Source organism: Seriola dumerili, unplaced genomic scaffold, assembly GCF_002260705.1.
Source record: "Seriola dumerili isolate Sdu_G_001 unplaced genomic scaffold, Sdu_1.0 BDQW01000138.1, whole genome shotgun sequence".
NCBI classification, from domain to species: domain Eukaryota; kingdom Metazoa; phylum Chordata; class Actinopteri; order Carangiformes; family Carangidae; genus Seriola; species Seriola dumerili.
Window position 1 is genome coordinate 2615361 of NW_019174393.1, and position 16635 is coordinate 2631995.

General features: G+C 37.5%; 2 protein-coding genes across 2 annotated transcripts; one reads left to right on the forward strand and one right to left on the reverse strand.

Annotated features, from left to right (window-relative positions):
* The first annotated feature begins 132 nt into the window (after window positions 1-132).
* amdhd1 (amidohydrolase domain containing 1) lies at window positions 133-5673 on the forward strand. The gene is made up of 9 exons (XM_022749698.1): window positions 133-371; window positions 1377-1483; window positions 2107-2171; window positions 2278-2555; window positions 2639-2864; window positions 3500-3624; window positions 3721-3814; window positions 3908-4068; window positions 4827-5673. Exons 1-9 carry the CDS (start codon window positions 235-237, stop codon window positions 4930-4932), a joined length of 1299 nt encoding a protein of 432 aa, XP_022605419.1. The 5' UTR covers window positions 133-234; the 3' UTR covers window positions 4933-5673.
* Window positions 5674-5815: 142 nt separating this feature from the next.
* LOC111224982 (tetraspanin-9) lies at window positions 5816-9743 on the reverse strand. The gene is made up of 9 exons (XM_022749699.1): window positions 9587-9743; window positions 8829-8870; window positions 8403-8482; window positions 8052-8243; window positions 7690-7764; window positions 7494-7595; window positions 7263-7394; window positions 6372-6455; window positions 5816-6281 (listed from the first exon to the last, which is right to left on the reverse strand). The coding sequence occupies exons 3-9, from the start codon at window positions 8463-8465 to the stop codon at window positions 6210-6212; spliced, it is 720 nt and encodes a 239-aa protein (XP_022605420.1). The 5' UTR covers window positions 8466-8482; window positions 8829-8870; window positions 9587-9743; the 3' UTR covers window positions 5816-6209.
* Window positions 9744-16635: the final 6892 nt, after the last annotated feature.

The following is a 16635-nucleotide window of genomic DNA, read 5'->3' on the forward strand; positions in this document are numbered from 1 at the left end:
CTTTCTTAAACCTGTTTTTGCATTTTTTTTAATCATGTGATGTCTGAACTTGTCTCTAATAATTAAACCGAACAGAGCAGAGATAGATTCCCTAGTTAGATGGTTGTCTGTGACAGAAGCACCACCCCTCTCTGTGCACTTTAAACTCTCCTGAACAAATATTTGCCTGTTGTCAAACTAGTTTAAAGCCAGTCACTCTCAAGTAAGTGTCTCCGCTGCTGTGGATGAATCAAAATGTCCAGCAATCACAGATTACTGGTGAGAAATGCCAAACAGGTGGTTCTGATCTGCAGCAATGGAGAGAAATACCTGACCAAGCATGGGCTGCAGAATCTTTGTGTGATTGAAAATGGGAGCGTAGTGATAGGGAGGTAAGTTTCCTAAACCACAGTGTAAGTTGAATTAGATTGAAGAGAAAGGATTTGTTATTATATTTGCATAGAGCAGCAAGAGCAGGCGTCTGATCCTCATACTGTGACAAAAAGACAAAAAGAAAGCATAGATGTTTGTTTAGCATGTTTTGGCAGTGAGTTAAATATTGATTTAATAAAGAAATGTGATAAATGACTTAAATTCTCATTAATGTAGCTGCTCTTGGATCTGCAGACGGCTCTGGTGGAAAGTCTTTTACTCTGCAGCGTCCAGGACTCATTTAAATCAAGGCTCTCTGGTGCCTCCCAGAGGCGTAGTGACTCATTACAACCAGAAACGCCCTGTTTTATTTATACCACTTTATTTTTTCTATTTTCTTACAAATGTATATAATCTTTGTGTTATTATTCAGTTAATTACCACTTGCTATTTCAGGTTTTTATTTTGACGAGATGTCGGTGCACATTTTAATATCTGTAAAGTTATTTTAATTATTCTTTTTTACCACTGAATGAACATTTTCATTGTGTATATAAACACATATAGAACCAGATGCCATAAATTCATATAAGACGGGACTAGAGAACTGCGAATACATTACTAAACAACTGAGACAGTCCAACAATACAAACCCAACGGAAGCATCTGCTATATAGTGCAGAAAAAAATCTGGATAAATACTAATTTAAAGAATCCATCTTGTCTTCTTTTCAAGGCTTTTCAGTCAAAGTATTTCAGAGTTTTGTCAAAACATTTAATGGAAAATTAACTCTCTTAAATCATCATCATTTGTATTTCCTTTCCACTAGTGGAGCAAAAAAAAACAAAACAAGAGAAGCAAATTTTGGCCTGATGATGGCTCCAGAGGAAATGCCATGTTGTTATAGGATTTACCCTCAGTGTGGTGGCGAGTTTATGGGCTCAGCTTTGTTCAGCCTTCAGTTCCTCGCCGGGCTTTAAAGTGAACGTTTACATTAAAGCGACTCGTGTGTGTCTCCATCCAGCGATGGGCTGATTAAAGCCGCGGGGCCTGCTGAAACCATCAGAGCTCAGTACGCAGGAGCAACATTTGATAAAGTGATTGATGCCACAGGAATGTGCGTCCTGCCCGGTGAGTGTCAGCTGTGATTTGTGTTGATGTTTTCCGCAGAGGCAAATTATTTTCTGTGTCAACATACAAGCAGCATTTCTGGACTGTTACTCAGGACAGTTTCCTTTAGTGTTTCCTGTTTATGCTTCTTCCTACTTCTGCTCCTTTACTTTTTACACCTTTTTACACTTGTCTGCTACAGCTACCGGTCGCTTTACAGATGAATATTTTACATACAAAATACTGGATGCACTTATATAAATATAATGCATCGTTTTCCCCTTATAACTGCAGTTCAACCAAAAAGACATTTCTCCTCTTAAATTCTCAGATAGTTTCATTTGGATAGCTGTAAAATTGAATAAAAGTGACACCTAATTACATTTAAAAAATATTCAAATTTGTGTAGCAGGAATTGCAGGTTTTCTTTTTTTTGTCTCCTGTCAATCATCTCATGACCCCTCAGATTTATCTTGTGACCCTTTGGGGCCTGTCCCATAGGTTGAGAACCCCTGGAATAAACTACACAACTTTGTGGTTGCAGTAGTTCTTCAGTAGAGGATATGAGCACTTCCACTGCTTTTTATTCAGTTGCATAATATATAAATCAGTGAATTAGCATGTCAACAATCTTCTTGTTTCAGGTTTGGTTGACGCCCACACCCATCCAGTCTGGGCTGGTGACAGGGTGCATGAATTTGCAATGAAGGTAAATTATTAAACACAAGTATTTTCACTATTTTTTTTTTTTTTAACCTAATGTCACATACTGCATCTAAACTTTTGGTGAAATTCGTGTTTCTTGACGCCTGCAGCTGGCGGGAGCCACCTACATGGACGTGCACCGGGCCGGCGGAGGGATCCACTTCACGGTGGAGCACACTCGAGCTGCCGCAGCCTCGGACCTTCTGTCCTCCCTGAGCGGCAGGCTGGTTCGGATGCAGCGAGCTGGCACCACGCTGGTGGAGTGTAAGAGCGGCTACGGCCTGGAGCTGCAGACTGAGCTCAAGATGCTGGATGTGATCGAGGCGGCCAGACGCGCCCTGCCCATCAACATCTCCTTGACCTACTGTGGAGCCCACGCAGTGCCCAAGTATGACCTATGCTCCCGCTCACCTCGTCTCACACCACCCCCTGCAATGTAACCGTGACTGTGTCTCTGTGTCCTGTGTGCAGAGGGAAGACGGTTGCAGAAGCCACGCAGGACATCCTGCAGGTTCAGCTGCCACGGCTGAAACAGCGGATGTCTGCGGGGACTCTCAGCGTCGACAACATCGACGTGTTCTGTGAGCAGGGGGTGTTTGACCTCGGCTCTACTCGCTCCATCCTGCAGGCCGGCAGAGACATGGGCCTCAACATCAACTTCCACGGAGATGAGCTTCATCCCATGAACTCTGCTCAGGTGCCACTCACTCGCTAAAGCTAAAGAAATGCGGATTGACCCACAATGTAGGATTAGTTTCATCCATTATTTAATACATTTTTTTTTAAAAATCACATAATTGTTTGTGCCACAAAATCTTAAAAAGAAAAAAAGGTGAAAATGTTCATCACAAGTTCTGAATGTCCAATGTGATGTCATCAAGTAGACAACAGTGAAATCTTAATGTTTTTTTGAGGCTGTTAAACGATTGTTTTCATCAGTACTGTTAGTAAATGCAGAAGCACGGCTCTAACTAATGATTATTTTCATTATTGATTAATCTGCAATTTTTTTTTATTCATTTATTAGTTGTTTGGAAAAATGAGCCCCAGAAAGTGTCTTTAATGGTTTATTTTGTCCAAACAATCGTCTAAAACCCAAATATATTAAATTTACAAAGATATAAAACTGAAAAAATCATTAAATCCTCACACGTAAGATGCTGAAACCAGAGAATATTTGGTATTTCTCTTTGATAAATGATCCATATCACTAGACTGCAAGACTCTGTAGGCATTAGAATAATAGTCTTGTTAACCTGAGTGTGGTGTGTGTGTGTGTGTGTGTGTGTGTGTGTGTGTGTGTGTGTGTGTGTGTGTGTGTGTGTGTGTCAGTTGGGAGCAGAGCTTGGAGCCTTGGCCATCAGTCACCTGGAGGAGGTCACAGACGAGGGGATTGCTGCCATGGCAAAAGCAAAAACCGCCGCGGTCCTTCTGCCAACTACAGCCTACATCCTCCGGTATACTGACACACAGATACTCCCACACACACGTGTCATGGCTGTGAGATGTCTAATAATCCCTGTGTGTGTGTGTGTGTGTGTGTGTGTGTTCAGGCTGCCCCAGCCTCGGGCCAGAGACATGCTGGAGGCGGGAGTGATCGTTGCCCTCGGCAGCGACTTCAACCCCAACGCCTACTGCTGCTCCATGGTGAGTGCGGCAGGAGAGGCGAGAGGTGAAAGCACGTCTGTGTCTTCTCTGTCTCTCTGTTAACCCCTCCCCCTCTCCCGTGTCCTTCCTCAGCCAATAGTCATGCACCTGGCCTGTGTTAATATGAGGATGTCCATGCCCGAGGCTTTGGCTGCGGCCACCATCAACGCCGCCTACGCCCTCGGGCGCTCCCACACACACGGCTCCCTGGAGGTCAACAAACACGGAGACCTGCTGATCCTCAACACCACACGGTAAATCAGGACAGTCCCGTGTGTTTATGGGATGTAGGGATAAATTATAATGATCAGTGAATGTTAAGTTGTGAAAAGTACAATTACTCAAGTCGTTTAAGTGGCCACAGCAAACAAACGAGATGTTGGGTAAGAGAGAGGCGACTGACCTACAACAAAAGGTCCCACGCCAGACTTTACATTATTCAGTTTTGTGTTCACGATGACAGAAACAGGGTCTTTGAAGGCCTGTCTTCCCTCACTATGCACAGCTTCCACTTTTTACCAACAAAGTCGTCATTAAACTAAAGGCAGAGCGGGGATCTGTGGATCAGTTTCCACAGAGAACAGTTTAAACATCTTGTTTAAACACCACAGTTCGTATGCAGCTGCTGCAAAAAGCCCCGTTTCCCCTGAAACAAGTCACTGCAAAGCTGTTGCTCATGATGGAATTCGAGCAGCTTTGGATGCACTTCACAAAACATCCAATAGAGGGCGTCGTACACCTGAAACTAAACTGAACAGCCACTGAGAACGGCTGACTCCTCTGCTCAGATATAATATAGTGAATGTGATCTAATACAGAAAATCAGGAGAGAAGAAGTGAGAGCATCTCGATCGAACACTGAACCTGAGCTAAAGTCATTGAATTGATTTTTACTCTTATGAACGAGTCTGACTCACTTGTGTTTATTCGTAGTTTGATAACCGCATGCTTCATGAGTTCATATGAAATACATGTGTGTAAAACAGATCATCTCCTGTATGTTTAACTGCAGGTGGGAACACCTGATCTACCAGCTGGGAGGACACCAGGAGCTCATCCGCTACGTCGTCGTCAAGGGCAACGTCGTCCACGACAATGACAAGACCATGGACTTATAACCAGTTAAGACTGATTCAAATTAGTGAAGGTACAATCAATAATACTGATAGATGACTGGGGCCTGTGTTCAGGAGAGGCTGCAGGGAGATGTGTAATCACAGGCTCAGTATTTTTTGTAAAAACTAAAGGGGGCAGTCCTGGGTAATTGTGTTGACAGTATTTTTCTTACTGTGTAATTAAAGTAAAAAAAGGGGAGAGTAGCCTAGCTAGTAATTTTTATTTTAATTATTTTAATTACACTGTATCATTCCTCATTAATAACAATACAAACAAAAAGTTGTACTGTGTTATTGATTTTCCCCAAACATCAGCTCTGTGTCTTTGTCCCCTGCAGGTATCCAGTAATTAAGTATAATTTATTTTCTCTGTTGCCAGTAGAAACCAGTGCGGTTGATTTAAACAAGTTAACAGGCTGTATCAGAAAGAGTTACCGTAGTTACTGAGATGTCAGTGTTCAGGCCCCAGTGAATCAATGTTACTATCTGAACTGTGAAACCAATGTCCTTTTAGATAAAAGTCATGTTACTTGTTGACTGAAATCACATTATTTCATCAGTTTCTGTCGCTCAGAGCGAAACCTACCTTCTTCTTTTGTGTCTGTAAAATCCATTTAAGTCAACTTATCTCAGCGAAGAGAAGGATTTCATTATCACCCCAGAAAGAGCAGGTACAAATATTTTGCACCTCATGTGATCAAAGAGTTTATTGATGTGACCTTTGTTGAACCTTTCAGTGACCCGACGGCCGCCCTGTTTTTATCTGTGTAATCAAAGGACGTTTGACCGTCGCAGTGAAAACAAAAGAAAACAAAAGTAATGAGGTCAATGAGTCAAGTGATTATTGTTTTTATCACCTGAAACGAAAAACATCATCACGCCTGCGAAGAGTGCACTCTGCTTTTATTGATCATGTTAGTACACAATGCTTGTTTCATCTAAATGGATCTTTACATTATATAATTCCACAGGCGTCACGTAAAAACCAAAACGTTTTCTCTTCGTGCTTCTTCTCGGTCGTTTTGACCAAATCTTCAGTCTGACATTTCACATGAAAACACTCATTATAGTGTGATTAAAAAAAAACAAAAACAATTCAACCATAAGAAAAACTAGTTCCAATGCTATTCACAACAATAACTGATGAAAACATTATAAAAAGGCTGTAGTGGCACACACAATAACTGACTTATTCTGACTATAAACAATAGGTAAGAGTAACAGGCATGACAGAGGTGATATATTTTATGTACCCGATATTAAACAGTTTGAAACGACCATCAGGCTTCATACTTCTTCCCTGCCCGGTGGATCTGTTGGTAAAGCGTCATAGAGAAAGCCATACCCAGGAGCTGGGGGAAGAAAAATACATCATTACTTTGCTGATCTGCGTTTTACTGTTTTGGAGTTTGGATGTAAGCCCCGTTTTCCCAGCTGCTTACCTGTATGACCAACACACACATAGCGATGGTTCCCAGAAGGTGTTTGTTGTCATCCAGCCACTCCTCCACCTTCTCATAGCAACCCTGAAAACACACACAGCAACACTACATAACATTGTGTACAACATACGCAATGTAGAAATGATCAGGACAGAGCTTTGCACGATTTCTCAAGTCTGTCCTGAAATAGTTGTTAAGTGCCTGTGACCACGGAAACTATTTTTTACTTGCTGAAATCGTTCCTCCTGTTCATACTCGACATTAAAAGATCTCTTTCAAGTACAATCCAAAGTTCATCTGAAGGTAAAACAAGGTTTCAGCGGTCTGAGGTAATCACTTCTTCCAAATTCAGTTTTCTTACTATAAAAATTGCCCCTTCGTGTCTCTGTCTCTTCACTCAACAGCTCAACAGGAGGAAAGGCTCTAACTACTGACGCATGGGGAACATTTACATCAATGCACATATACGTGCATGTGAGTGCTGTTTTAAGACGGACTTTAAAAGTGATGATCTGCGACTGCCTTTACATAAAAGCTTGTCTCTAGTATCAGAGTACATATTAGCAAATGTAAACCAGGTAAAGAGGGACTGGTTATGGAACAAATTCCAGCAGGAAAAAACACAATATAACTGCACTCTCATACATTTCAACGACTGTCAGCTTTTCTCCGCTTGATAAGAATCAGCGGTAATAAATTATTGGAGCCGAGTGTGAAATTATATTGTGTTTTCTTCTTAAAGTTTCACATAATGTGAAAGCGGTGGATGAATACATATTAGGTGCTCAAGTGATTATATCTGGCGGCGGTGTTTTGGATCAATTCATTGTTGGTTTGTCGGCAGTAAGAAAAACACAGAACATCACCAGACGTATAAAGTTCACGACTGACCCGTGTCCAGAAGGCATTGGAGGCGTTGCGGCCGCAGCCCGGGTAAATCTGCTGGCAGCAGCGGTCGGGAACAACGTGATCCTGCAGGGCGGTGTACCAGTCGTTGTGGTTCATCACTCCACAACACCTCCACTGGCAAACAAGCGGGAGAAAAGGAAACAGTCAATTATTTAAAAAAATAAACTGCACGACAAACTTCATTTGCAGTTACTAAAGGTACGTGGATTATACCTCTCCCTGGATGGTGTTCCACGCATCCTTCAGGCCCGCGTTGTTATCCGTGTAGTACAGCACCAACCCTTCCTTCAAGTCCCGTCTGGCGTTTTCGCTCACCTGGCCGGAAACAGAGGCGGACAGGTGGATTATGTAACATGTCGCCACACTCAGCTGCGGCAATAAACATGAATGTTCCTTTACACAGTCTCACCTTGTCGGTGTAGACGAAAAACAGGATGAGGAGGATAAGCTCGGCCAAGAGGATGATCAACAGAACGATGAAGAACTGGGAAAAGAAACAGGAGAATGGATGATGAGATAGAGGCGAGATACACTACTGTTGCTTTCATGACAGTTTAATAAGATAGTAAATATAAGATCAATACTTAGAAATACGTATTAGCTTTTAAACGCAAAGAAAATTTTACTTGGGGTTTGTTGAGAGATCTTTACTTTTCCAAACCAAAGAGACATCTCTTAAAGTTTCTATAAGGCTGTCGTAAGTGTGAAGACAATCCAACCACTTCTAAACAACGCCACACTGATGCACTATGGGTACTGTAGTGCGCTCACGCTCAGCAGCAGGCACTTGTTCTCCTTGATGGCACCCAGGCAGCCCAGGAAGCCCGTTACCATGACAACGGTGCCGAGTGTGATGATGAGGTTGGCGGCGGAGAGCGAAGGGAAGGAGGGCGACAGGGTGGCGAAGCTGCCCTGAGAAACCGACAGCCACACGCCGACACCGAGCAACCCGCACCCACCCAGCTGAAAACACACACAGGAAACTCAGACACTTCCTGCCGATTCAATGATAACGAAAGGCCTTTAATTTGTGCACTGATGTCATGACTGATTCACGGTAACATCTAAATTTCCTGACTCTTTGTGTGTGTGTGTGTGTGTGTGTGTGTGTGGAATAATTACCCAGAAGAGCAGGTTGAAGAGAAAGAGCATGTATTTCACGCAGCAGATGCAGCCGCGAGCCATGACTGAATTGACAGGCACTGCAAAAAAAAACAAAACATGAAAAGACAATATACAAGTTTAACAGAAAAAGTTTAACGAAGTGATGAAGTCTCTTACACTGGCTGCACATTGAAATCAGAGTTGGTGATTATTTAAATGTATTATTGTCTGTAGTCCGTCAAACTTCAGCATTATGCAGGAATAAATTAAACGATACAAATGAATTTTTATGACATCAAACCACATCATACATCACAATAAGTGGGTAGGATGACGGACAACATTTCTCATCTATTGGAAGTTATTTGTATCATCAAACAAACCACTTTGTTCCCAATTACATCACGTTAACCGTAAACAGTCATGACCAGGAGATCAACTCACCACTTCAACAAACAGGAGAACAGAGAAGCTCTAGTGGTGAACCTGTGACACAAAAGGCACACAGACATTTATACACTACTGTACATGTGTAAAATTTATCATTGAAAGTAATGATTTAAACTAATATCAGGCGATATATACTGGCCCAACATCTCTATCTAACATTATTTGGCTTTAACATGTTCTGTGAAATTTAACTGTTGCTTCATGTTCAGCATAACTACTTTTTTTCATGCCCTAAAACTCATACAGCGAACTGTTTAAGGTTTCATGTAAAGGCAACAGGTTTCAGTCTAAGAATATCTTACTAACAAAGTTACATTTTAATTTGGAATTAATAATAAAAATATCTCGAATAAACATTTTGATTTGTCAGTGTCCCATAAAACACTTGACTTTTTGATCAAGTGTTTTTTATATTCCATGATCATCATCATCATCATCATCATCAGAGTGAGATTCTGTTTCTCCAAACGATCTCTGCTCCCAACGTGACGTCACTGCAATGAACTCTTCTCTGCGGTTTTTTTTTTTTTTTTTTTTTTTTTTACAAAAGTTTGCGACAAACTTGACAAAATACAAACACACGCCCGCGCTAAATGAGCTATTTTTACTCTATCGCGATAACAAATCCCGTTGGTGTTCGCCTACATGCAGCTAAACCACTTCCCCCGCGACTCGGGCCGTGATTGTTTTCATGTGCATGCCCCTCGGAGATGAGACAAGGAAAAAGAAAAGAAAGGGGGATAGTTTCCTACCGTCGGCTACGAACTGAAGCTCATCTTCCCGCAAAGGTCTAGAGTTTCACCCGCAGAAACGTGCGCTGCTTTCCCTCACAGCATCACTCGGTATAAAAACATAAATCCGACGGTTGTAAAGTGTGGACTGAGCTTTGAAGTTTCGTCGATGGCTGGAGAGGAGGAGGAGGAGGAGGAGGGGATTGGGTTGGGAGAGGGCGGGGCACGGAGGAGGACGGAGCCGGAGTGGAGGCGTGACTGGCGGTGGTACAGAGAGGGACCAGCCGGTCGACGACCCTGGCTGTGGCCACGTGCCCCTGGGTTGCGCCTGAACCATAGACAGTATATAAAAATGGACGTCTGGAAAACGAAGCCAATGATATTGATATTAACTATGAAATATGAACTCTAATGTTTTAAACTATTGACAGTTTGTTACAGCTACAGTGGAGTCCAAAAGTCATGTGATTGTATGTCTGACATGGGGCAGAGAGTGTAATACGACAGTGAGGGTGTAGGGAACAAGGAAGAGCGTAGCTGATAAGACTGAACAATGTTATGGCCACAAGTGTTACTTTAAAAAAGTACTATATTATCATGTAAGACACTGTGTTTATGTTTGGGAAGAGAAGATCTTCATGTGTGGATACTGCAGGTGGAGGTGGTGCAGGGCCTCCATCATTGCTGCAAGAGGTTGTAGGTGTCCCCAAAGATCCAGACCTTGGCTGGATGGAAAAAAACTTTATAATAGAGAGAAATGATATCAATATCATATTGTAGAGGATAGAGAAAAATCCAAAAGAAACAGCACTCTGGTTAGATGATCACACAGATATCTGAATCTGTATGTTTATTAGTTAGCAGCATAGAGCTGCCCCCCCCCCCATTTTCATTAGATCCAGCATTAGCAGCTGGTTTGCTGGCATTGTTCATTGATGAATGAATTTAACGATTTGATTATAAGATTGCAAAATGACAAGTGGGGTGGCTAGTTTGCTAGTATAGCAGCTGGCTTGCTGGCATTGTTCAGTGATTAATGAATTTAACAATTTCATAAGATTGCAAACTAACAAGTGGGGATGATAGCTAGCATTAGCATTTTTTTTTCATTATTGGTGAAAAAGTGCATATAAAGTGACATTTTGTTTGTGATTGTATAAAATAATAATGACAATAATAATAAAAATAACAATGATAATGATTATTGATAACAATTATAATGCTAACAATGACAAATTATAATTGCAATAAATGATAATGATGATAATAATTAATAATTAATAATTAGTATCTTTTTATGGCTTTTTATGCCATACTATACTATTACATTTTTATGCCTTACTATACTGACGTTTTTATGACTTTTTATGCCTTACTATATTGATGTTTTTATGACTTTTTATGCCTTACTATACTATGACATTGTTATAAGTCTTTATGCCTTACTATACTGACGTTTTTATGACTTTTTATGCCTTACTATACTATGACATTGTTATAAGTCTTTATGCCTTACTATACTATGACTATTTTGTGACTTTTTATGCCTTACTATACTGACAGTTTTATGACTTTTTATGCCTTAATATACTTTGACATTTTAAAGCCTTTTTATTCCTTACTGTACTATGGCTTTTTATGCCTTAATGTACTATGATGATTTTATACCATACTATACTATGATGTTGTTATGCATTACTAAACTGAAATTTCTTTACTTTTTATGCCATACTATACTATGACGTTTTCTATGAGTCTTTATGCCTTAATGTACTATGTTTTTTTTTTTTACTTTTTATGCCTTACTATACTGTGGCGTTTTTATGACTTTTTATTCCTTACTGTACTATGATGTTTCTATGACTTTTTATGCCTTACTATACTATGAAGTTTTTATGATTTTTATGCTTTAGTATAGTGTGAATTCCGATTGATCACTTCTTGTTGTCTTGGATAATTTTTTACCACAGTCTCTCTATACCTCAGTTCATGCCTGTTCCATTGCTGCTGCCTGCTCCTGCTGGAACTGACTGCTGTGCTGCCATTTCCAGCCACCTCACTCACCTGCTGCTCCCATTCAGACAACTCACCTGCTCCACGCCAGCCATCCACCTCCACGCTCCTCCTGCAACAACCTGGATCCTTCCCCCCCAACCCTCCCCAAGAACTCGCTCCCTTATTCACTGAACAATACCCAATAAAGATTTGTTATTACTAAACTACTGGTTGTTTCTGCATCTGAATCTGCACTGGGGACCAAGCAGTATTTGAACCATAAAGTAACAATGACATTTTTATATCTAACTATAGTATGATGTTTTTATGATTTTGAATGCCTTAATATACTATAACATTTTTATAAATTTTTAGGTGTTAGTATACTACTACATTTTTATGCCTTACTATACTTTGTTGTTTTTATGCCTTACTATACTATGGCATTTTTATGACCTTTTATGCCTTAATATACTCTGTTTTTTTGACGTTTTACACCATACTATACTTTTATGACCTTTTATGCCTATGATGTTTTTTTGACGTTTTATGCCATACTATACTACGACGTTTTATGATATTTTTATGCCATAGTATATAATCTTGTCTCACGCTTTGCCATACTATAATATTTATATGGCCTTTTATGCCTTAATATAATATGATGTTTTTTGACGTTTTATGCCATACCATACTATGACGTTTTATGATATTTTTATGCCATAGTATATAATCTTGTCTCATGCTTTGCCATACTATAATATTTATATGGCCTTTTATGCCTTAATATACTATGATGATTTTTTGATGTTTTATGCCATATGACGTTTTTTCAGAATTTTTATGCCATACTATATTTTGATGTTTTTTGGCAATCTTATGCTTTACTATATTATTTTGTCTTATGGCTTGCCATACTATGATGTTTTTATGACCTTTTACACCTTGATATAATATGATGTTTTTTTGACGTTTTATGACATAGTATGCTATGACGTTTTTATGATTTTTTATGCTTTAGTATAGTATGAATTCCGATTGATCACTTCTTGTTGTCTTGGATAATTTTTTACCACAGTCTCTCTATACCTCAGTTCATGCCTGTCCCATTGCTGCTGCCTGCTCCTGCTGGAACTGACTGCTGTGTTGCCATTTCCAGCCACCTCACTCACCTGCTGCTCCCATTCAGACAACTCACCTGCTCCACGCCAGCCATCCACCTCCACGCTCCTCCTGCAACAACCTGGATCCTTCCCCCCCAACCCTCCCCAAGAACTCGCTCCCTTATTCACTGAACAATACCCAATAAAGATTTGTTATTACTAAACTACTGGTTGTTTCTGCATCTGAATCTGCACTGGGGACCAAGCAGTATTTGAACCATAAAGTAACAATGACATTTTTATACCTTACTATACTATGTTGTTTTTTTGACTTTTAATGCCTTATTGTACTATGGCGTTTTTATGCCCTACTATACTGTAATTTTTATGCCTTACTATACTATGTTGTTTTTTTTAACTTTTTAAACCTTTATATACTGTGATGTTTTTATGACTTTTTATGCCTTACTATACTATGCAGTTTTTATGCCTTACTATACTATGTCGTTTTTATACCTTATTTTACAATGACGTTTTTATGACTTTTTATGCCTTACTATATACTATGTCGTTTTTATGCCTTTTAGGCCTTACCATTCTATTTAGTTTTAATGCCATACTATCCTATGATGTTTTTTGATATTTTTATGCCTTACTATATTATGTTGTCTTATGCTTTGCCATACTATGATGTTTTTATGAACTTTTATGCCTTAATATACTATGACGTTTTTTGATATTTTATGCCATACTATATTTTCACGTTTTTTGGCATTTTTATGCCTTATTACATTATTTTGTCTCATGCTTTGCCATACTACGATGTTTTTATGACCTTTTATGCCTTAATATACCAAGATGTTTTTTTGACATTTTATGCCATACTATACTATGACGTTTTTTGGCATTTTATGCCATAGTATATTTTGATGTTTTTTAGCATATTTATTTCTTATTATATTATTTCGTCTCATGCCTTGCCATACTATGACGTTTATTTGACCTTTTATGCCTTAATATACCAAGATGTTTTTTTGGCCATTTTATGCCATACTATATTTTGACGTTTTTTGACATTTTTTTCCTTATTCCATTATTTTGTCTCATGCGTTGCCATACTATGATGTTTTTATGACCTTTTATGCCTTCATATACCAAGATGTTTTTTTGGCCATTTTATGCCATACTATATTTTGACGTTTTTTGACATTTTTTTCCTTATTCCATTATTTTGTCTCATGCGTTGCCATACTATGATGTTTTTATGACCTTTTATGCCTTCATATACCAAGATGTTTTTTTGGCCATTTTATGCCATACTATATTTTGACGTTTTTTGACATTTTTTTCCTTATTCCATTATTTTGTCTCATGCGTTGCCATACTATGATGTTTTTATGACCTTTTATGCCTTCATATACCAAGATGTTTTTTTGGCCATTTTATGCCATACTATATTTTGACGTTTTTTGACATTTTTTTCCTTATTCCATTATTTTGTCTCATGCGTTGCCATACTATGATGTTTTTATGACCTTTTATGCCTTCATATACCAAGATGTTTTTTTGGCCATTTTATGCCATACTATATTTTGACGTTTTTTGACATTTTTTTCCTTATTACATTATTTTGTCTCATGCTTTGCCATACTATGATGTTTTTATGACCTTTTATGCCTTCATATACCAAGATGTTTTTTTGACATTTTATGCCATACTATACTATGATGTTTTTTGGCATTTTATGCCATACTATATTTTGATGCTTTTTAGCATATTTATGCCTTATTATATTATTTCGTCTCATGCCTTGCCATATTATGACGTTTATTTGACCTTTTATGCCTTAATATAATATGATGTTTTTTTGACGTTTTATGCCATACTATATACTATGACGTTTTTTGATATTTTATGCCATACTATATTTTGACGTTTTTTGACATTTTTTTCCTTATTACATTATTTTGTCTCATGCTTTGCCATACTATGATGTTTTTATGACCTTTTATGCCTTCATATACCAAGATGTTTTTTTGGACATTTTATGCCATACTATACTATGACGTTTTTTGGCATTTTTTGCCATACTATATTTTGATGTTTTTTAGCATATTTATGCCTTATTATATTATTTTGTCTCATGCCTTGCCATACTATGACGTTTATTTGACCTTTTATGCCTTAATATAATATGATGATTTTTTGACGTTTTATGCCATACTATACTATGACGTTTTTTGATATTTTTATGAAATAGCATATTTTGATGTTTTTTGGCATTTTTATGCCTTATTACATTATTTTGTCTCATGCCTTGCCATACTATGATGTTTTTATGACCTTTTATGCCTTAATATAATATGATGATTTTTTGACGTGTTATGCCATACTATACTATGACGTTTTTTGATATTTTAATGAAATAGCATATTTTGATGTTTTTTGGCATTTTTATGCCTTATTACATTATTTTGTCTCATGCCTTGCCATACTATGATGTTTTTATGACCTTTTATGCCTTAATATAATATGATGATTTTTTGACGTGTTATGCCATACTATACTATGACGTTTTTTGATATTTTAATGAAATAGCATATTTTGATGTTTTTTGGCATTTTTATGCCTTATTACATTATTTTGTCTCATGCCTTGCCATACTATGATGTTTTTATGACCTTTTATGCCTTAATATAATATGATGATTTTTTGACGTGTTATGCCATACTATACTATGACGTTTTTTGATATTTTAATGAAATAGCATATTTTGATGTTTTTTGGCATTTTTATGCCTTATTACATTATTTTGTCTCATGCCTTGCCATACTATGATGTTTTTATGACCTTTTATGCCTTAATATAATATGATGATTTTTTGACGTGTTATGCCATACTATACTATGACGTTTTTTGATATTTTAATGAAATAGCATATTTTGATGTTTTTTGGCATTTTTATGCCTTATTACATTATTTTGTCTCATGCCTTGCCATACTATGATGTTTTTATGACCTTTTATGCCTTAATATAATATGATGATTTTTTGACGTGTTATGCCATACTATACTATGACGTTTTTTGATATTTTAATGAAATAGCATATTTTGATGTTTTTTGGCATTTTTATGCCTTATTACATTATTTTGTCTCATGCCTTGCCATACTATGATGTTTTTATGACCTTTTATGCCTTAATATAATATGATGATTTTTTGACGTGTTATGCCATACTATACTATGACGTTTTTTGATATTTTAATGAAATAGCATATTTTGATGTTTTTTGGCATTTTTATGCCTTATTACATTATTTTGTCTCATGCCTTGCCATACTATGATGTTTTTATGACCTTTTATGCCTTAATATAATATGATGATTTTTTGACGTGTTATGCCATACTATACTATGACGTTTTTTGATATTTTAATGAAATAGCATATTTTGATGTTTTTTGGCATTTTTATGCCTTATTACATTATTTTGTCTCATGCCTTGCCATACTATGATGTTTTTATGACCTTTTATGCCTTAATATAATATGATGATTTTTTGACGTGTTATGCCATACTATACTATGACGTTTTTTGATATTTTAATGAAATAGCATATTTTGATGTTTTTTGGCATTTTTATGCCTTATTACATTATTTTGTCTCATGCCTTGCCATACTATGATGTTTTTATGACCTTTTATGCCTTAATATAATATGATGATTTTTTGACGTGTTATGCCATACTATACTATGACGTTTTTTGATATTTTAATGAAATAGCATATTTTGATGTTTTTTGGCATTTTTATGCCTTATTACATTATTTTGTCTCATGCCTTGCCATACTATGATGTTTTTATGACCTTTTATGCCTTAATATAATATGATGATTTTTTGACGTGTTATGCCATACTATACTATGACGTTTTTTGATATTTTAATGAAATAGCATATTTTGATGTTTTTTGGCA